We start from the raw sequence: 27,446 nt of genomic DNA, 5'->3' as shown, positions 1-27,446 counted from the left end.
GGCATCAGATAGGGGAGGGTTTAAGAAATAAGATGTGCTGAAAGGCCTTGGGGAAGGGCTGAGGGCAGGGTAGGATTCCCTCAGAGGAGGTTGGCTCAGTTAGACTAACCCTCCTTCCCTCAGAACACAAGTACTCTAGAGTCCAAGCACTCGGCCTCAGGCCTGTGGGAGCATCCTGGGGGTGCTGAGAGGAGAGGGTGACAGGAGTAGGTCTCGGTCCTGCCAACCCCACATGCCTCTCAGTTGGATGCAGGTTGGGATGAACTGGCAGTGTGACAGAGCTCAGGTCTCCTACTTGGCTGTACTGCTTCCGCCTTCCTAGGGGCCCCAGGATAGGACTCCACTTAGGAGCAGGGCCTCCTGCCTCCTGCCCCAACAGTGCTCTGTCATGGCCCAGGAGGGTAAACAAAGGCAATTACAGATGACATTGGCTTCCTACCCCTCTCTGGTTGTTCTTGGTCTCAGGGCTCAAGTCCCTAGAATAAGACACTGGTCCCAGACCTGAGAGAGGATGGGCAGCCTGGGACAGCCATTCCGTCCACCCCTACACCTGCTCCTGCAGAGCACCCTCACCTCATCTCCCAGGCATCCCTCACCCACTTCCTTACAAAGTTTCAATGCCTGACCTGGAAGGAGAGAGGAGGACTGGGCACAGGACAGTGTGCCCAAGGTCACATAGCTGTGGCAGACTTAGGAGGAATATTGGTAGAGGAGCAGGCCTCAGCCAGGCTTCCTGGGGTCTCTTTCCTACATCTGAAATCCTGCTGATCTTTTCCCACTTGTCCCTTGGGTCCTCGAACACAAAGGGGAACTTCCAGCCTTGACTGATCCACTTTGGGAGTTGTAACTGGACGAGAGGGGCAGCACAAGGGGTGGTGTGACTTCGGTTCCACAGAGCCCTGATGGCACAGGTACAAGCTGCTGAGGGTGAGGATGCGGGTTGGGCTGAGGGAGTGAGCAGGCTGGCCACAGGCTGGGCTGGCAGCTAGTTTATATCTGGGCTTGCAGGAGCACAGGGAGGGTCAGAGGACCAGCAAGGGAGCATTCTCTGAAGGAAGAGGGTGGGATGGGAAGGGCTTCTCATTCCCGGTTGGTGCCAAAAAGCTGCAGGAAGAAGGTGAAGATGTAGATGATGTCTAGGTAAATGTTGAGGGCTCCAAAAATATACTCCTCGGGGCTCAGTGAGTGGCGTCGGTTACCCATCAGCAACTGGGTGTCAAATGCCAGGAACTGAGGGAAGGCGAAGAGAGAGGAGAAGTCAGAAGTTTCAGGCACTGTGACACTGCCCAAGAGGGCCCAATATCCCCACCAAGGCCCACCCCAGATTTTGCCACCAACACCTGCTGCCTGGCTGCTCGCTGACCCTCCTGTAACAGCCTGGAACCTGAAACTTTCCCAACAGCTTTTACCTCGAATGTAACACCTATTAACTGAGCACCTATTATGTGCCATGCACACGAATACAGGAAAAAACAAAACAGTCAAGATCCCTTACCTCATCAAGCTTCGAGAATAATGGGAAGTAATCATTAGTATGATGAGTGTAACCAAAGCCTGTGGCGCTGATCACAAGGGACCTGACCTACGTGAGTGTGGCAGAGAGTTAGGGAAGGCTTCCCGGAGAAGAAAACCTGATGGGACCTTCAAGCTGAGGCCTAGTCTTCTTGCCATGCCCTGCTCTTAGTTAGAACATAAATGAATGCTTAGTGAGCAAAGAACAGGCACTTATTCAGTGCTTTACACACACTAGCCCACTTAGTGCTAATGATATCCCTACCGAGTATGGATTCTATTATCCCAAGAAACCACAGCCCCGAGATATTAGGACTTGCCCATGGTTACATAGGGAGAAAATAGCAAAACCAGGATTTGAACCCGAGCAGGCGTGCTCCAGGGCCCCCAATGTTTAACCACACTGCTATACCGTTTGCAGGCAGCACCTGGGGTTTATGCCCCTCTTGCCCAGGAACAGGCTCTCCCCAGGGTGCCTTCCCTGCCTACTGGACTATGAACAGTTAGTCTCTTACGGATGGCTCCCCTCTGCCACCTTGCTGCCCCCTACCAGGCCTTCCCACTGTTCCCACCTACTCCTACTCCTCCCACATGGCTTTTCTCTGGGGTCCAGGCTGTGGAGCAGAACCCCACCAGAAGTAGCATATGAAATTTGATGGGCATTGTGTACTTTTCTGGGAGAAAGAAGCCAAAAAGTTCCATTAGTGTCTCAAAGGTTATGAACCACTGATCCACATGGGATTAGAATTCTTTAAATCAATTCACATTCTTGTTAACTGGGCTGTGCCCAGCTCTTTTGTCACCTGTGTGTGGACCTGTGTTCCTTGGGTCCTCTGAAACATTTATTATATCATAAATATGTATGGGGCAAGAGCTGATGCCAGTGACTTGCGAAGAGCTTCAGAGACAATAAGGAACACAAATGCCTGCTTTTGGAGCTCACTACTTAGTGGGAGACACTGAGATGGTTACATTAAAACCCAGTAAATGGTATAACTATTAGGGCTGATTGGGCAGAAGGCAGGTATCCCAAGAGAAGTGACACTTCACCTGGGCTCTGAAGGATGAATAGGAGTTTGCTAGACTGAGAAGGCTGAGGGGAGCCCTGGAGGTGAGGGGCATGGTGTGATGAATGAGGAATTCAGTGTGGCAGGAGTGGGAGGGGAAGAGGACAGAGGGAGGGGGCTGGGGCCTGCCCACTGAGCTTGCACTTTATGCTGGGGGCTGGGGCCCAACTCTATTTTCTTCACCCCAGACACCAGACTCCCTGACTCCAGGAACCAGGTTCGTTGGGGTAGCTTTAGGCACAGCCTAGTGGAAGCCTGTGAAGATCCCTGCCTTTGGTGACAGTGCCCCCAGTGCACAGGGGGCAGAGGTTCCAACAGGGAGCAACTCCAGCAAGTAGGACATATAGGCACATTACCCTGAGGTGGGGATTTGGGGGTAATAATGAGTGTGGGCTTGAAAGTCAGACCAACTGGATTCCACGCTCACCTCTGCTGCTCACTAGTGGTGGGACCCTGGGCAAGATATTTAGTCTCTCTGAGCCTGTAAGCCCATATCTATAAAAGGGAGATGAGTTTTTTTTTCTCCTGAGGTTGTTGTGACAGGGAGATAATGTGTGCAAAGCACCTGGCACGGTGCCTGACACATGGTAAGCACTTAATGAATGGTAGCTATTAATGTGGTTTTATTGTTATTATCTGCAGAAGAAGAGGTGCCCTCTTGAGAACCTGTGTATGCTGATGCTGAGCCTCTGGTGTCTCCTGCGGTTAATCAAGGAGGCAGAAATGTTATTGGGGTAGCTGTGTGGCCTTAACAGAAGGAAAATAGGGAGCCATAGCCAGGGCTGAGGGGGCCCTGTGCAGAGTATGCCAGCCTCTGAGGGACGGGCACCTGAGAACACCAGGCTGGAGCTGGGACGCCAGTTTGAGCGCTGGTATCATTCCTCAGTAGCTGTCACCCACTTGAACTCAGTATCCTCATCTACAGAACGCGACAATAGTAATGGCTATACTATGGTGTGATTTTGAGGATAAATATATGACATCATACATGCGGCATCGGCTATTATTCTTTAGTATCATTTCAATCTAGTCTATGCTCCTGACTTTGATTTGGATTCTCAAATAAATTTTCCTTCTGTAGAGAGAACAAGCAAGGAGAGGGGCCAACTCCAATGCTACAAGCTACTTTGCAGTCACAACTGCCAGCAAAAGTTAATAAACTGCTGATCTGGCTTATCAATCAGTAGCTTGCCTGGTTGGTTTCCCAGAGCCTGGTCACTCCTGGGTGAGCTAATGAAAATGAATCTCTCAACCTGGAAGCTTTGGACCTGACCAGGTTTGGGGATGGCCCCTCCCAAGAAGCATTCACCCAGGAGGCCTCCTAGAGGAGCCAGCTGGCTCTTCCCTAGGAGAAAAGAGGAATGAAATGATTTCTGCCCCTGCCCTTGGTGTATGGCCATGGATGCTTATCTGTGTGGTGTTCTCTGAGATAGCTTGCCCCAAATCCAATTCTACTGCCTGGCACTGCCCATCACTGCAACCTCATGCCTGCGAGTCAACTGAAGGCTTTTCATTAGTGTATACCCCAAAATATTTATTCAGCATCTACTCTGTTCTAAGGAACTTGCTTTCAGAGAACTGACAGTCTAATGTCAGCAAAAGGCATTATCAGAGATTAGATTGTGAGCAAGCATTCATGGGGAAAAGTTACCTACTGATAATCCCCCTGGGTGATGGTAAGCATTGTTAACTAACGTCTTGGTTGAGAGCAGATGTCTTGGTTATAGTTAACATCCTAATTGGCAGTTAAAATCTCAGTTGACAGCTAAAACCTGGGTTAGCCACTAATATCGAAAAGGACAGCAGGTACTTGAGTTAGTAGCCAGCTGAATATAAGACTCTGCAGGAGGAGCACATGAGACAGGATGAGGGGCAGGAGCAGGACTAGTATGCTACTAACTGATGTCCGGATAGTCCTTTCACACACTAATCCTTTATCTCATCTCACTAGCCCTGGGAGGTAGACATTATTATTACTATTTTACATGTGAGGAAAGGAGTCTCAGAGCAGGCGAATGATTTGCTGATAATTATTTATCCAGTGCTGGAACCAGATCACCTGTCCTATTCTGATAGAGATGGGGATAGAGAGAGCTTTCGGGGAAGGAGGGGGTACTCACAGAGGGCTGAGGAGCCAAAGCAAACTTTCCCGGTTCACCCTATTGGCCAGTGCTGGACCTGGCCAGAGCCCCCTGGATACACACTCAGCTTGACCCTGCTGTGTCCAGGACCTAAACTTATGTCCGTTGTCCTCCCAGAGGTAAGGCTGCAAGGCTCTAGGGAAGCCATGCCATGGAAAGGCCAGCTCACAGTCACTAACAAACAAGCACTGAATACAAAAAGCTTGGGTTGCAATGTGTTGAATCAGCATTAAAAATAGCACGTGGACCATGTACGTCCTACAGAAATGCCAGCATGAGTGCACAGAGCAGCACACCCAAGGCCACCCATTGCAGCGTTGGTCCTAACAGTGAAACACTGAAAACAACCCCACACTATCAGTTAGAGGATATTAAAATAAACTGTGGGCAGCAGTACTGAGGCAGCAACATCTCTAATACATACTACGATGAGAAAAATCTGTAGCAGATGATCCCCTTTATGTTAACCTCACAAAACTATTTCATAGGAGCCTATACAGCAAGTATCTGCAAAATGCATATCGAAAGGTCTGGAAGGAGATTGATGACAGCAGCTACCACTGGGAAAGGCAGTGAGGATCATGGTCAAAACAACGTTTGCCAACCTATAGTATGTAAAATTTTTAAACAATGAAATATATGAACAAATGTAATCACACATTATGTAATTCAAAATTTTAAAAAGGGTTAAAGTTATACAAAAGAAGAATTTGTGAACTCTTGCCATAAACCTCTGTGACAGGTGCTGCATTACCATCTCCATCATATAGCCGAGGAGACTGAGGCACAGAGAATGTAAGTGACTTGCCCACTTCACATAGCCAAGAGGACAGCTCAAGTCTTCTGACCCCAAATCCTGTTTTTTCCACCATGTGACATTACTTTAAGCCTGTGTGTGTGTGCGTGTGTGTGTGTGTGTGTGTGTGTGTGTGTGTGTGTGGCAGGATGGAAGAGATAGGAAGAGAATAAGAGAATCCCAAATAGAGCTCATGGCCAAGAGCACCACAGACTTCCTGGGGGATTCAGGGAGTGCTGGGATCACCTGGTCCTGCCATCACTTTCTAGGACTGAGGCTGAGCTTTGGAGATTCTTTAGAAAGAGACAACCAGCCTTAAGCCTTGTGCCCTAGGTAGGGATGCAGGATAGGGTGAAGGAGAGGTGTTGAGTAGAGGCTTGGAGTCTATTAATTGCCTGGAGCCAACATAACACATTTCTCTTGTCTTGACTGATCTGGGTATCAAAAATTTAAATGACACAGACAACTGCACATAGCGCTGTGTGCTGGTGTGCACCACCAGAGGGGCTACTATAGGAATAGGGTCTTGCAGGCATGTGAGTCAAAAAGGATGGCCTAGGACGAAAGGGGAGCAGTGCGCAAAAGTATGTGAGAGAGCCTGTGGATGGTCCTACAAAGCAGGGTACGAGTGTAATATAATCCTTAAGAACATGGACTGGGGAGTCACACAGACCTGGGTTCAAATCTTGTCTCTGACTTCAGGCAACTGATTATTACTAACAGGTAATACTTACGAATCACTGATGATGTGCCAGGCACTTCCTAAGTGCTTTACATGTATTAATTCATTTAAAGTTACAATGATCTATGAGGTGTGTACTATTGTTATCTGCATTTTACGGATAAAAAAAAGAAAATGGAAGCACACAGAGGTTACCTGCTTGGATCAGTCCACACAGCTAAAATGTGGCAGAGGATGGATCTGAACCCAGATACCCTGCTCCAAAATTTTGTTGTCTGAATCACAAGGTTCACATTTATAGTAAGGGCAATGAGGAGTTGAGAAACTACCACGTTCGGGTGCTTGGCTGTCCTCTTTTCCCCTTTTATATATTATCTTATGTAATCATTACTACAGTCTCGTAAGAGTTAATATCAGCTCTGTTTTAAAGATGAGGCAACTGAAGCACAGAGAGGTCAAATAACTTGCCCAAGGTCACAGTGGTAAAAGGATGAGTTAGGCTCATACACTTGGGTGGAGTGTACGTGATCATCTGGAGAGCTACCTACTCCCCTGCTCTTCTGACAGCCTCTCCTCCTGGCTCTGCTCTTGAGAACCCCCACCCTGCATACTAGAGCAGGCACTCCTCCCCTCCCTGCCCTGCCTCTGCCAGTGTAGATACTCCTCTGCCTCATGTCCTAAAGGTCATCTGAATCACCGTGTCCCTCAGTCCCCTACCTTCAGGGCTGGAGATGGGGAGGCTTCTTTTGCCTTCTCTGGGCCTGGGTGTTGTTAGGGCTTGGTTTGAGCAGGGCGTTGGTTCCTGGGGATTAGCACCTCAGGAAGTGAGACTGAGGTGAGGCCTGGTGAGGACTGGGAGAGGGACACCTTTGAGTGTACTTTCCCCTACAGGAGCAATTACCGGTCAATCCACCCTTCCTCCCTCCCTGAAGCAATCCACTTCACTTCCAGAGGGTCAGGTGATGCTTCAGGTGAGGTGTTAGTGGCAAGAGGGTGGGTGACAGAACAGAGAAGGTTCTCACGGGATCTTTCAGGCTCATGTAAACCGCTGAGGCAAAAGGGCCTCTAGACTCTGAAAGAAATAGGTAAATCTAAAATAAAATCATACCCCTGGCTTGGGTTTGTGTAGCTACTCTTACTTTTCAAAATGCTTCTCTGTGAAGAAGGTAGGGCATAGATCATGGCCCCCACCAGAAAGGCAGGGTGAGAGATGGTAAGGGGGCAGAATGAAGTCTTCTTCCTGAATCTCTCAGATGCCATCATGTCTGGGGGACAAGGAGTCCCTGTTGGTGCTGGATGGAAGTAACTGCTTAAAGCCTAGCCTCAAGGTGACAGAGGTTGCAAAGGCCTTTCTGGGTCCTCCTGCTGTGGGGTTATCAATCTGGATGGCCTCTCTGGGTCCCTATTATCCCATCTGTCAAATGGACAGTGTGATAGAGTGAAAAGAATGCTGGGCTGAGAGTCAGGGAAATGCTTGCATCCAGCTTGGCAGCTAACATAGTGTGATTGTGTGTGTGTGAGGGGGGTATGTAAGTCCGGCATGTGTGTAGTGTGTGTATGTGTCCGGGTGTGCTCTCTCTGGGCCTCAATGTAGGGAGATCCCTGCCAGCTTTTAGAGCTCACAGTCTTGGCCTTCCTTTTCTTCCAGGGACTGAGGCCAGGTGCCTGTGTGTGTCCAGTGGTTGGAGGCCCAGCATCTCTACAAACAAAACAATTTCCTATCGAAGCTTCACTCATCCAAACACCATTGGTCCCTGAAGCATCTAGTACTGACCACACACATTCTCCCTGCCACCCTACCCTGGCTTTAAGACACTGCCGTGGCCTCCTAACTGGTCTCCTAGCCTCTGTTCCCATTGGGCCTATCACCTAACTTCTAAAGTGCTATGCCTAGTTCTTCCCTAGGCCTCTGGGCTTGGCTTCCTGATTTAGGTGAATGGGGAACTCTAAATAGCTTTTGCGTGTCCCCAAAGAAGAACTAACTCTGAGGTAGAGCAACCTGCCCAAAGTCATGTGGGCACTGGAGGCTCAGCCACAGCCTTGAAACCTGCAGGTCAAGCCCTCAGCCCCACCCACTCTCTCTCTTCTCGCCCCAGCCCTCCTGCTCTGTTCCAGGCTCTCCGCTTTGCCCCAGCCCAGCCCAGCCCAGCCCAGGCCTCCCGCTTCCCTGACTGACTTTCCATGAGTTTCTACAAAGCACCTAAGGAGAGAGCACTAGAGGGGAGAGGAGGATGGGGCTAGTATCTTTTGGCTGACTCACCCACTTCCACTGGCATTTGGGTCTGGCACCCAGTGGGTATGGGGTAGGGTGAGGCAGGAAACCTAAGGCCTCTTGAGAATGTATCAAGGCGAGACAAGGTGAGGCCTAGAAGGGGCCTGTTCCTCAAGCCTGAACCACAGCCCTAAGAAGCCTGGGGTTCCCCACCCCCCAATCTCAACTTAATCCAAATGGATGGCCCTGCCCCCAGAGAGGACAGTCTTTCAGGGGAGAGGCTGCAATCTATTAGAGAGAAAATCGTTTGATTCTCACAGCCCTTCCAAGGCTCAGGCTTGTGAGAGTTAGGATGTGGTTCTCACTGGGGATCTGGACCTTCTCTGACACTTCTCTTTACCTGTTTCTCACACATCCTCCTTGAAGCAGGGTGCAGGGCAGGGATGCGCTGCATGCTATCTTACAATCCTTCTAGCTGCAGTGCTGGGAGGGCCCCTCAGGGAGCTGAGACGTCCCCAAAGGGTAGGTGGGAGATGCCAGGATGGGCAGATGGAGGGACCAGCGGTGCTGGATGCTGCTTCTGGAAATGGATTGGAGCTAGGTGACCACAGATTCCACAGGACAGAACTGATGCTAGAAGCAGGTCAGATTGAGATCGAGGACCTTCTGAGTTAATTTGTGTGGGGCTGGGCCACTGAGAGCCTCTGTCCACTTGACACTGAGGAGAGGGAGGGGAATGAGTCCAGCGACCCCCTCCTCAACTCTCCCCTACCCCATAGGACCCAGGGGACATGCGGAATGTCCTCCCTCCTTTAACTCTAGAAAACGCAAGGAACTGGAAGATTCACACCACATGCTCCTGACTGTTGTTTACATAACCTGCAGGATGAGCCCAACAGGGCCTTTAGGTATGTTGATCTCTTAATGAGACCTTAATGGGTAATTAGGCACTGTGGTTCCTCCTCCCCTGTGACTCACAGAAGACCTAGGAGGCAGCAGCCCTTAAGTCAACCGTGCAGCTGTTTTCTTTGCCTGCTCTGACAGCACCTCAGATGTGCCTCTCAGGCATCCATTCATTTCACAGCATCCGTTCATTCCACATACTGTGTGCCAAGCACTGTTCTAGGCACTGGGGATGAAGCGGTAAACAAGCCAGACAAACTTACACTTTTGCTAGAGGGAGACAAACGAAAAAACAAACAAGTCACGAAAACATCTGATATGTTAGGGGATGAGAAATGCTATGGAGAGAAAGCAGGGTGAGGAGTAGGGAGCAAGGGACATGTGTGCGTGCATGCGTGCGTGCGTGCGTGTGTATTATAGCCTGTTTCTATGCTGTTGGGACTAATTCAGCACAGAGGGCAACACTGAGGATGCAAGGGAAGAGGGAGCTAAATTACTGGAGAGAGCTCTGCCTTTCTGAACCTCAAGCCAATAGGAGTTATCCTCTTTGAGGGGGAATCTGGGGGCACTTAGAAGTGGTATCAGGGTGAACCCAGGACACCTGGGCCTTGTCCTAGATCTGCTCCTCACTGACAGTGGGACTCTGTGCCAGCCCCTTAACACCTAGGGCTTCGTATGTAGAAAGAAGGTCTTATAACATCAGGCTGCCTCCCTCCCTGGGTTACGGTGGAAATCCAATGAAGTAATAGGTGTGAAACTGCTTTGTAAAATGTAAAGAGTGGAACGGGTGGTTGGGATTATTTTGATTATCCTAATAACACAAGGGATTACTAAACAAATTTAACAGATTACTGTTCATCGAACCTTACTTGTACAGACAGCCTCCCCATGTTGCTGACACACTTGTCGTGGCCTGATCTGCATGAAGCCGCGTGAACTCCGGGACCCTCCTCTATCATGCTCACCATTCTCCCACTCTGCCCTGCACTGACCCCTGTTCTTCTATTTGCCCCTGGCAAACTCTGGCTACCTTCTGATGCCCCCGCAGACTCACTTTCTCCAGTGTGACCTTCCCTTTTTCTCTCCTCCTCGCACATTTCCCATGCCATCCTTCTAGTCTGAACTTGCCTTTGGCACATATTGCCTGGAAGAAAGTGCACTGGTCCAGGAGCTGAGAGAAGTTAGTGTTGAAGGGTGACCAAGCATCCTGGTTTGCTGAAGATTTAAGGGGTCCCCCAAGAAGTGAGACTTTTAGTGCTAAAACTGGGAAAGTTCTGGGTAAGCTGAGATAAGTTGGTCACCTAGTCTTGACCAAGGCCACACTTAGTTAATAGGCCATTATCTTGCTAGGAAACGTGGGACAAATCACTTAACTTGTTTAGGGTTCAGTTTCCTCATCTGTAAAAGGAGGGACTTGGAGTTTCACTAGAACCCTTTTTAGTCCCTTCCAGCCCTCAAGTTCTGAGCCTGGAGGTCATTTACTCATTCCGCCAATATTTACTGAGTGCCACTATGTGCCACACGCTGTGTTCTTCTTATTGACCATGGCTTCCTGGGGACACAGCAAAGCACATCACACATAGTAGGTGCTCAATAAAGACCTGTGGGAATGAACGAATGAACCTACCACACTTCTATTCCGGGCTTGATCTCCATCCAAAACCTCCAAACCTCTGCTCATAGGTCTAATCCCCTATTTCCCCCTTCTCTGCTCCCCCAGTTTGTCACCCACAAGCCTCTGGAACCTGTGACTAAGCCCAGAACTCTGGCCAGACTGAGTTAAGCTGAACATTCCAATAAAGGAGAAGACAGCCAGCCTGGTCACTGTTCCTGCCAGCAGTAAATGTTTACCTTGTATCCCGCGGCCCCTCCCCTCCCCCCTGCCCCCAAAGAGATGTCACCGATGTGAGCTTATCCCTAGGTGGATCCTGGAGCACCATCACATTCATGTTTGGGGCCCATCTGAGCAAAGGGTCTGTGTCGGGCCGCTCCAGGTTCCATGTCTGCCCTTGGTCACCTTCTGTCCCCTGGGCTATCTGCTTCCAGACACCCCAATCCCCTCCCCACCTAGCCCCAGACCCTGAGTGGGGCTCTGAAGCCAGACGGTCCAGTTCCTAACTGAGCCCTACCACTTCCTAAAATGCTAAATAACCTTGGGCAAATTATTTAACACCTCTGAGATTCAGATTCCTCATCTTAATTCGATAACAACAGAACCTATTTTGTAGAGTTATGGTGAGGATGAAGTGCACATGGAGAGCTTGCCAGGCAGGGAGAGCAAGTGCTCAATAAATATTAGCTATTATTATCAGAATCACAATTATTGTCGTCAACACTCTCAGTTTTGTGGGAACATCCAAGAACAAGCTCCATCTAGGTGCCTTTCCCTCACAGGGTACAAGGAGTCCTTGCTCCAAGAAGCCTTCCCAGATTACCTCTAGTAGAGCCACAACTAACTTAGTCCACGTGGTCAGGGCGCCCTCATTCTCCAACTCCTACAAGCAGCACTGGCTCTCCCCAGGAGCTAGGGGTATGTCTTCCCAGCTGCTTAAAGCTTAAGTTGATGTTAGAACCTTCCTTCCCCCTCTGCCCAGATGGGCTGGTCTGTCTTGGAGACCAGAGAGAATTCCCTCACCCTAGCACCAAGCCCTGCCCAGCCCTCAGGGAAGAGGACTATGAGGAAGGCAGGGATGGTGGAGGGGCCTGGGCAGATGATCAGAAGCTGAGAAGGCAAGGCCCCCAGGGAGCTACACTTACCAATGTAAACACGCCTGCTCCTAGCACGGCATACACTGCGTGGAGCCAGGGCACCTGTGGGGCAGACACAAAATGGGCTTAGAGATGGCAAGATGGGGTGGTGAGGCAGGGAGGAGGGCTCAGCCCACAGAATAGAGGATGTGGAACCTTCTGCCCCCTGGTCACCTTCTGTCCCCTGGGCATCTGCTTGCAGCCACCCCATACTTCCCCCAACTCTTGATTATCTGTGTGCTCGGGGTGGGTAGTGGAACTCCAGAAGAACAGTGAGCATGGAGGGCCCGACAGGGGTGTGCTCCAAAAGCCTGGCATTTGTTTCCTCCACATGCAGCCCCAGGCTCAGGTAGCACAAGAGTAATTCATCCTGTTGGGCTCTGTCATCCTCCCAACCTGGGTCTGGCCCGAGGCTGCTCCCTCCTGCCTGGCCTGTACTGGGTCTGTCTGTTCCTCTGTGGGGAATTCATAGGCTCTGCCTGTGCAGGTAAGGGGCTCAGGTGGAAGGGGACAAGGATTTGAACTTAGGAGTATGGTGGGAGCTATCTGGTATCCCTGCTAGCTATGCATAATGAGATTGCCTGCAGAGGCTGGAATAGCATCTCTGCCTAATCTCAGGTTCCCCCAGGTCTCAAGGTCACCCAGCTGTGTGTGGAAACCCTATTAGAGGTACCATACCAGTTGCGCTCTCTATAGGGCCTTTCCCCAGAGGATTCCTGGAAATATAGGCATCCCAGCAGCCTGAACTAGGTCGATAAAGGGTTCTTTGAAGCTCTGGGGCCCCTTCCTGTACCCCCACCCTAGATACACAGAGGGCCTCAGGCCAGCTCCGGCCCCTCCCTTCGTTAACAGGATCCAGGGAAGAGCCAAGGAAATGCCAGAACCAATCCTGCTGTCCTGGACTGGGAGCCAATGCCCTGGGGGCTAGGGCTCAGCAGGATCAGGTGCGGGGAAGGACTGCTGCTCTCAACCTGGAAGAAAAGGGGCCATGGGAACCATGCACCAAGAGGAGCACGGGATGGGTATAAGCACTGAGACTCCAGCCGGGCTCCAATAGCTTCATCTCTTGGGTTCTCAGGATTTAAACTTTAGGCCCCTCCTGTGATGCCCTCAATCTGCCCCTTCCCCATCTGCAGTGGCCTGAGCACCTGGAATGGGTCACTGAGCCCTGAGCAGTCCTGGATGGGTTTTCCAGGGCAGGCTGGACATTTGTAAAAGAGCTGAGATTTGGCTGGCTCCCTGGATGCTCCATTGCGGGCGGGGGTAGGCTCAGGGCCCGCTGCCCCAACCCCTACCTGCTTGGCTGGCCAATGTCTGCCTTCTGAACTTGGCTTATCCCCCAAGGGCTTCAGGAAGCCCTTCCTCAGGGCCCTCCCTCTGGGCCTGGTGGCCCCATGTTGCTCTAAAGCTCCAGAGCTCCAGAGCTCCCTCCCCTGCCAGGGCTTTAAATGCTCTGTGGCATACCCCATCCCCCAGCCTCACCTCCTCCTTGAGAGGAGAAGACGGGAAAAGTGAAGCCGGATGTGGCTTGTGAAGCAGGCAGCTGCCTGGGCTTGCCAAGAAAGGCCTCCTTGTTGGTTTGCTTACACTGCCAACAAGACCAGGGCAGGTGCCAGGAGGGGCTGGACAGGATGGCAGGCTGTGGGCCTTTGGCTCTGGGCCTTCCCTGGAGGGTGTGGAAGGAAACAGCACCCTCGGGCCAGCAGCGCCCCCTCCCTCCCCATGGGGCCCACTGGGAGCTCTCAAGACTCACATATTGGAAGGGCAGGAGGATGGCCAGGATAAGTCCACTGAAGAAGAGAGTCATGAGCAGCACAAAGAGCACACCCTGGCAGGAAGTGAAGTCAAACTACAAAGATGGGACAGATGTCAGCTACCAGGCTGAGGCCTTTACTGCAGGCACATTTAGTGCTCACCCCTGGAACTCAGTGTTCTTTTCCCCTCCAATCCCCCGAGTGGCCTTCCCACACTCAGCTCACCCCCTTTACCTCTCACCAGCCAGGGCTCTAAGCTTAGATCCCCTAACCCCATCTCCCTGCCCATAGGCCCCAGAGCTGACCTTGGTCTGGAAGCTGAAGACAGTGACAGAGAGGCAGACAAGGGCGGTGATGCCCAGGCACAGCAACACAGACGTGGTGTTGTAGTAGCTGCAGGACCACAGGCCAGGGCTCAGCTTCCAACAGGACTTCTGGGCTCCCCTGGCCCTCCTCCCAGGCCCGCTCTCTTCTGCTGGAACCTGATCTTGTAACCTCTGGCCCCCAACCTCTACCCTTTCCCAGGGGCCTTCCTCTCCCTGCTTCCCTGGCCTTTCTCTGTTAGAAGGATCTTAGAGAAGTGGGAGAGGGGTTGAGAGGGGTTTGTGCTGGTGCCTGAGGTGGGAACTTCATGATCATAAGTCTAGGATATTTTCAGCTACAGCCTGATAGGAGTCACCTTGGTCTCTTTCATCTCCCACCCTACCCCACCCACCAGGCCAGGTCCTAGAGACACTATCCAGCAGAGTGTATGGGGGAGAGGGCTCTAGGCCAATGTTTCCTGCCTCCCTGAATCCCCTCCCCCATTCAAATGCTCCCAGGAGTGACGGTTTTTAGGGGCAGCTCTTCCCAGGGTGTGGCTAGTCCCTGGCACCAAGCCTGACCTATGGCCCCTCCTTTACCACCTGTCCTCTTTACCTGGACAACATCCCAGTGAGGTAGGCCATGGACAGGGTCTGAAAGGTAAAACAGGAATGCTCCAGAACTGACTTTAGAGCCCAGATCCCTTCAAAGACCACCCTAGGTCTCCACCCCTTGCATATATCCTCCAACTTTATGTCTGTTTTGCTCACACGCACATTTATTTCCAGGACTTGGGCCTGGCAAAGAAGCATCTCAACAGGCTTTGTGCCGGCTACATCTTTCTCCCTTTTGCAGCCTGGCTCTGCTCCTTTTTCTCAGACCACCTGCCCCCAGCCACCTTTTATTATTCATAGCTCTAGGATGCTGCATACAAAGCTCTTACAAACAAAATCACAATGGAAAGTTACTGTGGATGGAAAGGGAGAGGGAAGACTAAGCCCATCGGAGAAGGTGGACATCTTTGTGGAAGAAGTGGGATTAAAATGCCCCTGTCTCCACCAGTGGCCTCACATTAGACATCCCCGGCCTAGACTTCCTGGCACTCCAGGCTCATCCTCCTTCCCTCCTCCTCCTAGCCCCACTTGGCATCTCTCCCCAGCCACCTCAGATCACTTACAAAGATGGTCAGGAGAATCAGGTTCCAGGGGAAATGCCTCCTGCAAGGGAAGCCACCGAGTTCAGAGGAGTGTGTGGGGTGCCAGCAGCTGCAGGCTGGGTCACTGCTGCAGGGAGTGGGTCTGCCCACCCCCACCCCCACTCCTTGGAGGCTCTTTCTTCAGCCACATTTCCATGTGCCCCAATCTGTACGTTCACCCTCCTCCCACCTAAGAAGTGTCAAGTAAAGGAGGGAGGAGGCAGGCCTGCATGATGGAGTCCAGAGAGGGCTGGGGCCCTTTTGGGGGTGCACAGTACACTGGTGGTAGGCAGGACTGGGACCAGAATGCCCAAGATCTTGCTCATGTTTCCACAAGTTGCTCCTCAAGCCATCATCATACCTAGGTCCAGAACAGCAGGCCAGGGTCAGGTAGGTCGCAAAGAATACAGCACTGTGAAAGACAGATGGATGGTGAGTCAGCTAGTCCCCCCTGAGACCTCTCCATCCAGTCCCCTGCTCACCACACTCTACTCCCACAGGGAATCGGGCAGGATGATGGGGGCTGGGGTAAGGTTACCGTCATCCTAGAATTTAGCAATGAGCGGCGGGGGGGTGGGGGGGGTGGTGGCGATCCAATTCTAAAAGAGAGGAAGGGAAACAGGATGAGCCTGCTTCTAGAAATATTTGGGTGCCATAGAATAGCTGACCATCCAATCTAAAGTGGTTTCCCTGGACCTTATCTCATTATTTCCAAGAAAAATCTCACATACAATATGATGCTACATCAATATGACTCATTGACTCCAACTGACACTTGTCATTCATATCTTAACTGACTTTCCAATAATATCTGATCTCTTCATTGTTCCCCTGGTTCCACGATGATATATTCTTGGGTCCCCTCCTACCTCCCTGGCCACTCTTCAATCTCCTTCAGAGTACCTCTAAATATGCTTCCTTCCTTCTATGCTTAGGGTCCTGCGGGGCAAATCTCCCTTTGTGTTCTCTCTGGTCGGCTCACTCATCCACAGGGTTCCCTTTATCAGGCAAACGCTCATGACTCACACCCATATTTCTCATTTGATTTGCCTTCTCAACCAGAGACTTGAATATCAAATTGTTCAGAAACACGCCAGATTCAACAGGTTGGACCCGAACTCGCCTTCCTTGCTCCACTCCTGCATGCCTGTTGCGGAAGACATCATGTACCCTCCAAGTTACCCAACCAGAAGTCTCAACATCATCCTTGACTTTCACCCTGCCATGCCCAATTAACCACTTGGACCTGTTGATCCTCCTACCTAGGCAGCTTTCAAATCTGTCCCCTTTTCTGCATTCCCACTATCGGCCCTTTAGGTAGGGTCACTTCTCTCTCTCAGGTCCTCCTGCTTCTAGCCCTGCCTTCTGTGTAAAATTCTCAAAAACCTGGCAATACCTTGCATGATCCACCCCTGTCTACCTCTTCAGCCCATCCCTCACTACACTTCACCCCTCTCCTCTCCCTTCTCCCCTCTCATCACCCTCTGTTCAACTGTACCCTCACACTCTGCTCCTGCTAGAAAGGGCTGACTGGCAAAGTGTGCCTGAGGCCTGGGTTAGAGGGACTTCCTCCATGTACCATGGGCATACCTCAATGGAAGCCTGCACCCCCACCCTTCATGGGCCTGCTCATCTGACCCCCAGGTGTAACATCTAGGGGGCCAGTCTGTGACCTACTCATTTGTATTCCTACCTTCTAACCCGGAGAGTGGCACTGTCTAGGTAATCTTTAAATATTTCAAGATGAAACGTAAAAGGACAGGGAATGTAGGGTTAAGACAAGCCTGTTGGATTTGGTGAAGAGTAGCCCTCCACCTCTACCCTTTCCTATTCTTCAGTGGTTCTCGAATGTGGAACTGTTGTCACAGTGACTGACAGATTCTTAACACTGGGGCTGTGGCTGCTGAATATCCTGCTCCATGAGGAACAGCAGAATCTCCTGTCCCGTCCCAGTTGAGAAACACTCCAGCAACTGCTCTCTTTTGGTCTCGTTTGAGTCATTAGTCAGTTAGTTCAACAACAACAATAATAATACCTTGTCTATGTGTGTCCTGGGTGTGGGTCCTGTCCCCCTGGGCAGACTGGAAGCCTCCTTAGGGCAAGGGACCAGTCTCCTTTTCTCTCTGGTCCATAGCTCCTCAACCCTCAAGACAAGCAATCTGGGGGAAGGGCAGAGGGACCGATGACCTGGGGGTTATGCTGCAGCTCTGGAACTTGACACTTGCATTCATATCCCAGCTCTGCCACTACTATCATGTGACCTTGAACAAGTTACTTAATTGCAGAGCCTCAGTTCCCTGCTTTGGAAAACAGGAATATTGGTGTCAACTCATTGGGCTGTGGTGAGAATTGAATGAAAGAATGCACATCAAGCATTTAGCACTGGGCCTGGCACGGGATAAGTACTTGAGGATGGGAGTTGTTATTATTATAATAAGACTGACAGCTTCCTGGAAAGTTTCTGACCTTCTTCACCCCAGCTCTGGTCTCACACTTTTCCTCCTCCGCCTGGTTCCCTTACCTCCACCCCACAGCCCTTACTCCAACCCACTGTAGGGAGACCCACAGTTTCCATTGCCATGGCTCAGAGGGAGCAATCAGACAATAAGGCAAGAGATCACTGAGGGAGATGACTGGGGCCTCGAGAAAGCTGAGGGTGGGGGTGGGGGTTGGGGGTGCCGGAAGGCTGCCATCCCAGGGGGCAGAGAATGAGTCATAGCAGTAGTGAGAGAAAGATTGACTTTTGAGTCAGAGCCTGGGCCCCAGGGCCTGGACTGGAGCCATGGGTTGTTTACAGAGTGTCAGGACAGAGGAGTGTGGCTCAGGTGGAGGCCAGCGTCTAAACCCAGTGTCCTCCACCCATATGTCCTGCTCTAGACCAGTCCTGGGCCATGGGGTGGGGGAGGGGTGCACAAGCTTTGCAATCAGAAAGACTGGGGGCTTAGATCCTGGCTATTCTGTTTCAGAAGCAATAACTTCTCACTGAGCCTTAATTGCCTCATCTGTAAAACGTGGATAATAATAGTATCTGCCTAGTAGGCTCATTGTAAGGATTAAATGAAAAACATCGGTAAAGCACTTAGCACAGCACCTCACACAAAAAAGTTTTTTTAAAAGCTGTTTTATTCTTATTGCTATTAGGGACTTGATATGTTGGAGGAGGTAAGACTATTAGATCTCAGACTCGGAGGCAGATTCAGGGGCCAGGGTGGACAGAGTTGAGGGGTAGAGAAGGGGCAGGGCAGAGCCAAGGGCTGCTCTTCTGGAGAAAAGAGAAGCTTCTTGGTGGCAGAATTCCCAAGTATCTTGAAGGCTTTGTGACACCCCATAAAAAGCACACAGTCCATGCCCACTTCCCATTTCTCTCTACCGCCTCCCAGCCCTGAGCCAGGGAGAGCATCTCTGTTTTCTGCCTGGAGATGTCTAGCAGGGACGCTGATCAAGTTCACCATTTAGAGGCCAGAATCTCATGCCTGCCCTCAGCAGGGTGGGCTCTGCCCCACTTCCGAGCCTGCTCATTTCTGGGCTGTCCTCCTGCCACCATCTGCTCAGGGCTTGCCGTCCTGCAGACCTTCCCACAGAAGGCCTGGCGCGGGGCCTGGGGACTCCATTCCAGAGTTCTCAGGGCGCCCGAGGCTACCAGGTGGTGCTGACGTGCTGGGAGCCATGTCAACCTGCTGTGTGAGCTGGCCCAGGTGGCAGTCCCTGGGGCCTCATTAGCTTTACCACACGGTGTCTCTCGGTTCCCCTAAACTCATGCCTCCTGTCTGTTCTGCGGACAGGCTCTCTGTCCTGTGCCTCACGAAAGGCTCTGGGTGTGAGTGTCTCCTCCCCTGGGACCTCCAACTTAACTAACTGAGCCTCCCTTCCACTCCTCTGCTCCTATGAGGAGCCCAAGAGGCCAGGAGAAGCCTTCTTCCCATGAGCCTCTGGAGAAAAGAGAAGCTTCTTGGTGGCAAGCTTCTGGCTGGCTTGTATAAACTCTAGACCTACTCTGAGACTGTTCTGGGCTCAAGGTGGTCCTGCAGGCTTTGGGCTGAAGCCCACACCCCCACCAGATCCCTTTCCAGTAACAAGCCTGGGACCACCCTAGTGGTGCAAGCCCGTTGGCTATCAACCTGAGCCTCTATCCCATAAGGCCTCACTATTCTCTGAGATGGTCCGGATGGCCCTACATGAGTCTTCCAGCCCTCTGACAATCTAGTCCCTAATTTACCAAATGTACCATGTGCAGTCCCACTGCCATGCTTTTGCTTAAGTCACTCCACTCTCCATCCTTTGAAGCACTGAGGGCTTGGTCTACCGGACTCACTCACATCTTCCCTTCTCCTCTCCTCTGAGCTCTACTCTTTCATATGTTGTCTCGTGCTGCCCACTACCTATCCTCCTCCCCAGCAGCCCCAGTACAGGCTCATAGTGGGTGAGTCCAGCATGGTTCTGGCTTGGAATTATCCAGAATGACTCCTTAATTGCCCAGGTAGGAAGGTTAGAATCACCTACACTGTCAAACCTCTTTTAAGTTACCTGCCATGTTTCAACCAGGTGGGGAGTGGCTCAGGAAGAAGTGAGCCTGCCAAGCAGAGGGATTGAGAGCATAAATTTCAACCTGAATCCTGGGTTTGAATCTCAGCTTCACCACTGTGTGACCCTGGGCACATTAGTCAACTTGTCTGAGCCTCAAGTTTCTGCGGAAATCACACCCAGTAGACTTGAGGAATAAACGCAATACCATACATCAAGCACACAGAACAATGCCCAGCCCTTATTAGGCATTCTATAAGTGGTAGCTATTATAACTAATAATTCAATTAGTAAGCATGAATAACAATGATATTAATAAGAGTAGCAACATTATTATTAGTATGGACCAAGATGTCCCACTCCTCCTTCCCTTTCGGGCCAAGGTGTGAGTCTCTCCAGCCATGGTCCCAACCTCACCCTTCCCTCCCTGGGCAGGCACCAGAACCCACACCCATCTCCTCCCTTCCCCCTAGGATCTAAACACTACAGAAAGGCCCTTCTGGCCATGCTCTTGTGAGGACAGCTCCTATGGGGTGTGGAGATGCCATGGGTTTGCATTCTGTCAGGAGATATTTCCCACCATGTCCTGCTGAGGGCTCCCTGGAAGGGGCCTGGGAGCCTGGGGCATACTCACTAGGATGCCCAGTACCAGCCTGGGTTGGCCTGGACATAGTCTTTAACAGGGTCACTGCAGAGAAAGGAGGGAGAAAGAATAAGAATTTACCCTCTGTCTAATTCTGGCTCAACATCTGCAATCGCCCTCCACAGTTTATAGGACTTGAGAGGAAGAAAGGAGGCATGTACTCCTGGTGGCTTAGGGAGCCCCAGCTATTGTCCCAGCTTGGGACTCGAAGATGCCTGGGTATGGGGCTAGAAGATCTGAGAGCAATGACTGCCTCACAGACCCCCACAGGCCCGGAGGGCACCGTGTCCTCCCTGCTCTGGATGCAGGGCTCCTCCATGTACATATAAAAAGTTCTAAGGTTTTCTCCTGGCACGAGGAGGTCCACTGCTCCACACAAATCTCTTCGGGCGAACATTCAAGAGACATCTGGTTCTGGGTCCTCCCACCCCGGCCTGCCCACAGCCACCCTGCAAGGTGCCGGTCCACAATGCCAACTCACCAGAAGGTAAAGAGAGCCACGACACCAAAGGTCACCAGCAGCTGGATCAGCAGGATGGTATAAACCTGGGGGTGAGAGGGCGTTTCACTCAGCTCGGGGAGCCCTGTTTGAGGCCAAGGAGGCTCAGCTCGCCAGCTTCCCGGTGACCCCATCATCTACTCTCCAGACCTGCATCCCGTGCCCTCATTTTCCTTGAGGGTCATTAGAACAAATTCAGGACAAGGTAAAAGGAAAGTAAAGATGTTCCAGAGCCCACGCCCATAGGAAAGGTTCCCCACAGTATCGGGAGGGAAGAGGCTATGTGGTTAGGAGTAGCAGGGGCAGCGGGTGAAACCTAAGGAAGCACTTCCCAGCAGCTGCTGTCACCTGGCATCACAAGGGAAGAGGAGGCGGTGGCCTCTGCAGGCAGAGGGTTAAGCCAGGGGCTTTTTGAAAGGTTCCCCAACCCACCCCTCCAGCCCTGGAGAACTGGGGAGAGACAGTTACCTTTCTGATGAAGACTCGACGAACTTTCTGGTCATCCCAGCTGAAGGTGGTGAAGAGCTCATGGTCTCCAGGGAAACCGTTGTCATAGTTGGAGCTGCTGCCTGGGTGGGCAAGGGGAGGGCCATGAGGGCTCCCATGTATTTAAATACTGCCTCCAATGGCCACCTTCTCAGAGCTGCCTTTTGTCAAACTGGCCTCCCAGACCAGATGAAGACTTCCTCTCCACCCACATTCTCAAACCTCTCACCAGATCCCCAAATCTCTTTCCCTTTGCTTCTCACCTTCCCTATTCTGAGTCCTGAGAATAAACTGTCATCTCCCTTCTCCTTCCCTTCTCCCAGGCTGAGGCTCCCTGGGGGCCAAGCTCTGCCATACAAATGTGACCCTTTCCTTTTGTGTCCTCCACCCCACTCCCTGGACACTCTCTATGGCTGAGAATCAGGGAGGGACAAACAAGCTCTCAGGGCTATCTAACATATCCCAGGGTCAAAGGTCCTGACCCTAGCTTGCTCTGACATCCTTCGGGTGGGAAATGGGTACCAATTGGGTGGTCCTGTGAGTGCTCCAGCTGGGAAATAACGTTAGGACAGGACTAAAAATGGGGTGTGGGTGGGGCTGAAGTTTTGGGGGTTGATCCCAGAACTCAGACTTTCAGAAGAGCACAAGCTCCACAATCAAACAGATCCATATGTGGCTCTTCCTCTAATACTGACTAGCTGTGTAACCTCGAGCAAATCCCCAGCCTTCTCTGAGTCTCCTCTCCGGTATGGGTCAGTGATACCCACCTTATAGGGACAAAATGAGATAAAAGTGAAAGCCTTATGGTTCTGTGCCTGATGGGAGCTATACCACCCTCTCTCTTACACCCTTTGTCCAGAGCTTTCCTGAGGCCTCACACATGTCCACTCCATTCTCTTCCATTGTCCCCCATCAGTTTTACATGATCTTCCCACCCTCCTCCCATCCCAGTAACAGCCCCTCAGTCTTGGGCTTGCAAAGCTGACCATGGCACTGGTCTGCTTCAAGCTCTTCAATAGCTCTTCACTGCCTTTTACTCAAGTTCAAGTTCCTTAACAAAGCCTCTGCAGCCTCCCATGAGCCCTCTAGACCCACTGCACATTACTCCCTCCTATTTTTCTCCTATCTAACTATATTTTTTTCAGCCACATGCCCTCTTGCCACTGGGCCTCTGCGCATGCCATTCTTTCAGCCTTGAACACTCATATTCCTGTCTCTTTACCAAGATAATTCAGAACCCACCAAAGGGGAGAAAAGGAGGGAGGAAGCAGCCCTGTGGGTGTCTGGGGCAGAGAGAAGGGCTCCTGTGAACACCAGACCTTGATTGGCCTTCCAGTAGGTCTGCTTGGATCTGGAATGAGGGGTTTTATAGTGGGCGGTGCGGACCATGGTGGCCACTCCTTGTGAGCAGACGCTCTGGCTGAGGCATTGTCCCTAGGACCACTTCTAGAATTCTGCTGGGGGTGGGGTTGATAAGGTGGGGGAGGGGTTTGAGGGGCTGTTGAAGAGCCTGAAGGAGCTGAGGGAAATTTGAGAAGAGATTCTTCCTTATAGCTTGCGGACAGCTGTATGTTCTCTGCCCTGAGGCAAAGCTCCCATAGACCGCTCAGCCTCACTGAGGTTCCCACCAGCTACAAGTCTTGATCTGCAAGGAGCTGGCTTCAGCCTGGGTGAGTCTGCCTCTGAATTATTCCTGGTCCTGAGGGATACTGGCATCCACACACCATCCCACATCATGTTCCCCACAATGGCCTGGGGGAGGGAAGGGAGGAGAGTGGTGGGCGAAGTGGATTCTCAGGCTTCTGGCCCCCAAACGCCCCTGGGGCCTCCATGGGGTTGTGTCCCTACTAAGGTTTCATATCAGCTAACACGTAAACATGCTGACCCCCCCTCGCAGGGAGCCAGCCCCGCCCGTAGCCAGCGGCGGTATCATGCTGCCCCTTCCTGTATCCACTCTGTCCTCGCCTCATCCCTTCTCTGCATCTCTTTCATTTAGGGGAGCCTTTTTAGACTAGCCCCCCTAGTTTTTCTCCCTTCATCTGTTCCCTCTGTTTGTCCTAGCATGGTGACTTGAAAAAACCCCCTCGTCCCCATTCAAAAGCTCTCTGACTGCAGGCATTGCATGTCTCCCTTTTCATGGAGTCCGCCTCGACTTACCCTCAGAACAATCCTCCAAATCCCAAGCCTTTGACAACAGAGCCTCCTACAACAACTGCACAGTGCGTCTATTTCTGGGGAACTTCCTACCCATGTTTTCCATGTGCTCCTACCACTCCCTGTGATGCTCCAGTCTGAGGGAGCGGAGAGACTTACTAGGGTCCACATAGGCCCAGCTGGGGTGGAGAGGCACAGCTGAAGGGGCTGGGGGGAAGGCCCCTGCCTTCAGCCCTTCCCCGGAGGTGGCTTCCTCATAGGAGGGTGGGGCCGAGGGCACTGCTGGTGCCTCCTTCTTCTCACCATTCGCCTGCTGCTGCTGCCCCTCGGTCCCGGGGGCCTTGTTAGCCACGGAGAGCTGTGAAGTAGAGGCAAAGATGGTCACAAGGGAAAGGACGCTTTTCAAACCCTCCTCGCCAGCCCTTCAAATTTGGAAGTTCCATGGGTACTGTCTCACCTGGAGGGTGAGGGATGTAGACAAGAATCTCCCTACTTTTGTGGTATATGTATACAATGAAATACTATTCAGCCTTTAAAAAGAAGGAAATCCTTCCATTTGTGACAACATGGATGAACCTGGAAGACATTATGCTAAGTGAAATAAGCCAGACACAAAAAGACAAAAACTGCATGATCTCACTTATACGTGGAATCTAAAATAGTCAGCTCGTAGAAACAGAATAGAATAGTGGTTGCCAGGGCTTGGGAGGTGGGGGGAAATGAGAAGATGTTGGTCAAAGGGTACAAAGTTTCAGTTATGCAAGATGACAAAATTCTAGAGATCTAATGTACGACATGGTGACTGTAGTTAACAATACTGTATTGTATATTTAAAATCTGCTGAGAGGGTTAGATCTTAAGTGTTCTTGCCATAAAAAAAAGGGGGAACTATGTGAAGTGATGGATATGCTAACTAGCTTATGATCATTTCGCAATGCGTATGTATATCAAAACATCAAGTTTTATATCTTAAATCCATGCAATTTCTATTTGTCACTTATAACTCAATAAAGCTGGGCGGTGAGGTGGGGGGGATCTTCCTATTTTATAGATGGGAGAACTGAGCTCCAGGAGGGTCAGGGCTGGCCAAGGGCACACATGAGCTGGGCTAAGAACTGAGGAAGAAGAAACTTCTTAGGAGATCCCCCATTGGTAATCATGGTTCCTGAAGCAGGATCTGGGTCTGTATGATTCCACCGCTTCTCTGGGGTTCAAGGAAGTCCTGGCACAATGTGGACCCTCAAAGTATTATTGAATGAAAAGTTTTCTCATTTACTCTCCCTGCTATCTTGCTAGGTATATTTTGACCTCTGTTTTAAAATGCGGGAACTGAGGATCAGAAAGGAAGAATGGCTTGTCCAAGGTCACGGAGCTACATGTGGCCCATTGGGCTGTGGAGCTCAGGCACCATTCACTGGGACTGGCCACCTTCTGCTGGGCTGACGGTGACACAAGGAGAGGGGGGATGAGAGAGCAGGGAAACAGAAAGTGGGGAGGAGATGGGGGGTGGGGGAAGGAAGAGGAATGGGAACTGAAGGATAAAGGAAGGGCACGAAGCCCGGGCTGAGGGTCCTGCTCTGGCCCTGTCTTCCTGGAATCTCAGTCCTTCCCCCAAATCAGAACAGAAGCACAGAATGTCAGTTTTGGAAGAGATCTCAGAAGTCACCTAATTCAGTCTTTTCCTTCATTTTATAGATGAGGAAACTGAGGCCCAGAGGGAAATCTGCCTGTGGCAGGTTGAAAACTCCAGGTCATTTACACCAGATGTGCCCCTTGATCCCACGAGGTTCACATTTAGCTTTGGTGAGAGGCTATGAGCTTTGAAGGCCTGAACTATGTTGCCAAAGAGTGAAAGATTGAGGTAGAGGGATAATTTCAAAACTGAGAAACAAAAGGACTGAACCTCAGAAAATGAGTTATGTCTGATTCCAAAAAAGAATGTGTTAAACTGGGAAGGCCTCATAGTCCCTTCTTTTGAGGGTGCATCTAGCCGAGGCCCCCAGAGCTGAGCAAGTACCAGATCTCTGCTCTCATTCAGCCCTGAAGACCACTGAACTGGGGATCTTTTTCATCACAAGAAAGCCTATGAATTAACTGGGGACAGGGAGGGGAGGCAGAAGAGGCAGGGACAATATACTCACCTCAGGACAGGAAGCAACTGTCAACGACCTTATGGTGGAGGTGGAAGTGGGGAGTGGAGGGAGAGGATCAGGAGAGGGGGGAGCTCTCATTTTAAGCCCCCAAGACCTCTCTTGGGAAGAGCCTGAAGCACAAGCCTGTAGGAATGTGGCCCTGGATCATCTGCTTCCCCACTCCCTAGTCTCCGTCATTGCCCAGACCAGAAGGGTGATGCCCAGGAACATCCATTTCAGCCCCACAAAACTAAGGTCCTCTGAGCCCGGACCCAGGGCATGTGCCCTGAGAAAAGGATGCTCACCTCTGACTTCAGCCCTGTTCAAAGCTAGTCCTCCTCACCAGCCCTCTCCCTGCCACTTAATCCACCAGAGACTCCTGGGTCTTTCCCCACCTACACATCCCCCCCCCCCCCCCCGGCATTCCTGAGTGAGGTCTACCTAATAGCAGGTAGTGGTATCACCCAATGACATCATTTTGATGCCTGATGAGCTTAAAAACAGGGAGAGGAGGGTCCGAGAGCCCAAGGAAGGCTGCCATTGGCTCTGATGCTCATCTCAGAGAAAAGAGGGGGAGTGTAGGGGAGGGTCCTCTTCTGTTTTCTCAGCCCAACCCTTAACACCCCCAAACAGAAGGCCAGAAGACTCTCCGCCTTTGCCCCAGGCCCTGGTGGTTGTATAATTCTACAGGCTGTTGCTATTATATAACCCCACTAGGCCAGCCAAGTCTCTGCCCCAGCCCCTCCCCTACATTTCTGGCCTAGAACTGGAAAAAAAAAGAGATGTTTTATCTGGCCCTATCCAGTCCCATGCCCTGCCAAAACCAAAACAAAAATTAGAGCATCCGGATGCAGGGTTGCCATAGTAACCCCCAACCACAGGGGATGTATCTAGATGTAGAATAATGACAGGGAGTTTCGTGGGGGGTATTTCTGCGGAGGGTGCAAATGATGAGCTAATGTGGTTGGGGTTGGGATTGGATTAGAGGGGGATGCTGGATAGGAACTGCCCCTCAGGGCTCACCCCGGTGAAAACACACACACACACACACACACACACACACACACACACACACACACGGATACCTGAGGCGGGGTGGCTATCTGTGTAGGGTCCTGTGATGTCAAAGCAAGGGTAGAAGGGAGCCAGGGGAAGAGAGGTGAGCTTGATGGGCAAGAAGAGGCCCTGGCCCGTTTTTTGAAATGGGCCTTTTGGTCCTCTAACTTCAGCAAGGACCATAGAGGACCTTCGCAAAGAGCCAGGGGAGGATGGTTATAGTGGTCCAGAGAGCTTGCTTAGGATGACAGGGAGCCAGAAAGCTGGAGGATGGAGGATGGTGCAGGCGGGGGAGATGCCGGTACCTTTCCCTGGGTCATGATGCCGTCTCACGGGGAAGGGGTCCCTGAGGCAGGGGCGGCCGCTTGGGTCACCGCAGCCTGCCTGCGTCTCTTTCTTCCTCCGCGTGGATTCTAGCAACATCCACTGCAGCCGGGCCAGACGGATCGGAACGTACCATCCGGGCGGGGAGGTGGGGAGAGGGGATCGGGGGCGGGCCCGGAGGCTGCAGCGGAGGCCTCTGCGGATTCGCGAGCTGAGAGGTGGAGGCAGTAAGCTATCCCCCTCCTCCCGCCTCCTCTTCCTTCGCACCCTCACCCCCGGGACAAGGAGGGCGCGCTGCAGAGCAGCCCAAGTGGTTGG

General features: G+C 51.5%; 1 protein-coding gene across 1 annotated transcript; it reads right to left on the bottom strand.

Annotated features, from left to right (window-relative positions):
- Positions 1-974: 974 nt before the first annotated feature.
- On the bottom strand, positions 975-27,252 carry FAIM2 (Fas apoptotic inhibitory molecule 2). The gene is made up of 12 exons (XM_016151805.2): positions 27,110-27,252; positions 23,776-23,974; positions 21,445-21,545; positions 20,959-21,023; positions 20,469-20,522; positions 15,675-15,725; positions 15,296-15,335; positions 14,734-14,771; positions 14,121-14,208; positions 13,815-13,910; positions 12,071-12,124; positions 975-1,230 (listed from the first exon to the last, which is right to left on the bottom strand). Exons 1-12 carry the CDS (start codon positions 27,122-27,124, stop codon positions 1,081-1,083), a joined length of 951 nt encoding a protein of 316 aa, XP_016007291.1. The 5' UTR covers positions 27,125-27,252; the 3' UTR covers positions 975-1,080.
- Between the last annotated feature and the right edge of the window lie 194 nt (positions 27,253-27,446).

Source organism: Rousettus aegyptiacus, unplaced genomic scaffold, assembly GCF_014176215.1.
Source record: "Rousettus aegyptiacus isolate mRouAeg1 unplaced genomic scaffold, mRouAeg1.p scaffold_m13_p_2, whole genome shotgun sequence".
Classification (NCBI taxonomy): Eukaryota; Metazoa; Chordata; class Mammalia; order Chiroptera; family Pteropodidae; genus Rousettus; species Rousettus aegyptiacus.
The sequence above is the reverse complement of the archived record's forward strand: the minus strand, read 5'-3'. Positions and strand labels throughout refer to the sequence as shown.

What these genes read in the sequence shown, in the direction of transcription:
- FAIM2 (XM_016151805.2), bottom strand. An exon ending in GGCTGGTACTGGGCATCCTA is followed by an intron (nt 15,726 to 20,468) that starts GTGAGTATGCCC and finishes TGTCTTTCACAG; the next exon opens with TGCTGTATTCTTTGCGACCT. An exon ending in TCTTCAGCTTCCAGACCAAG is followed by an intron (nt 13,911 to 14,120) that starts GTCAGCTCTGGG and finishes CCATCTTTGTAG; the next exon opens with TTTGACTTCACTTCCTGCCA.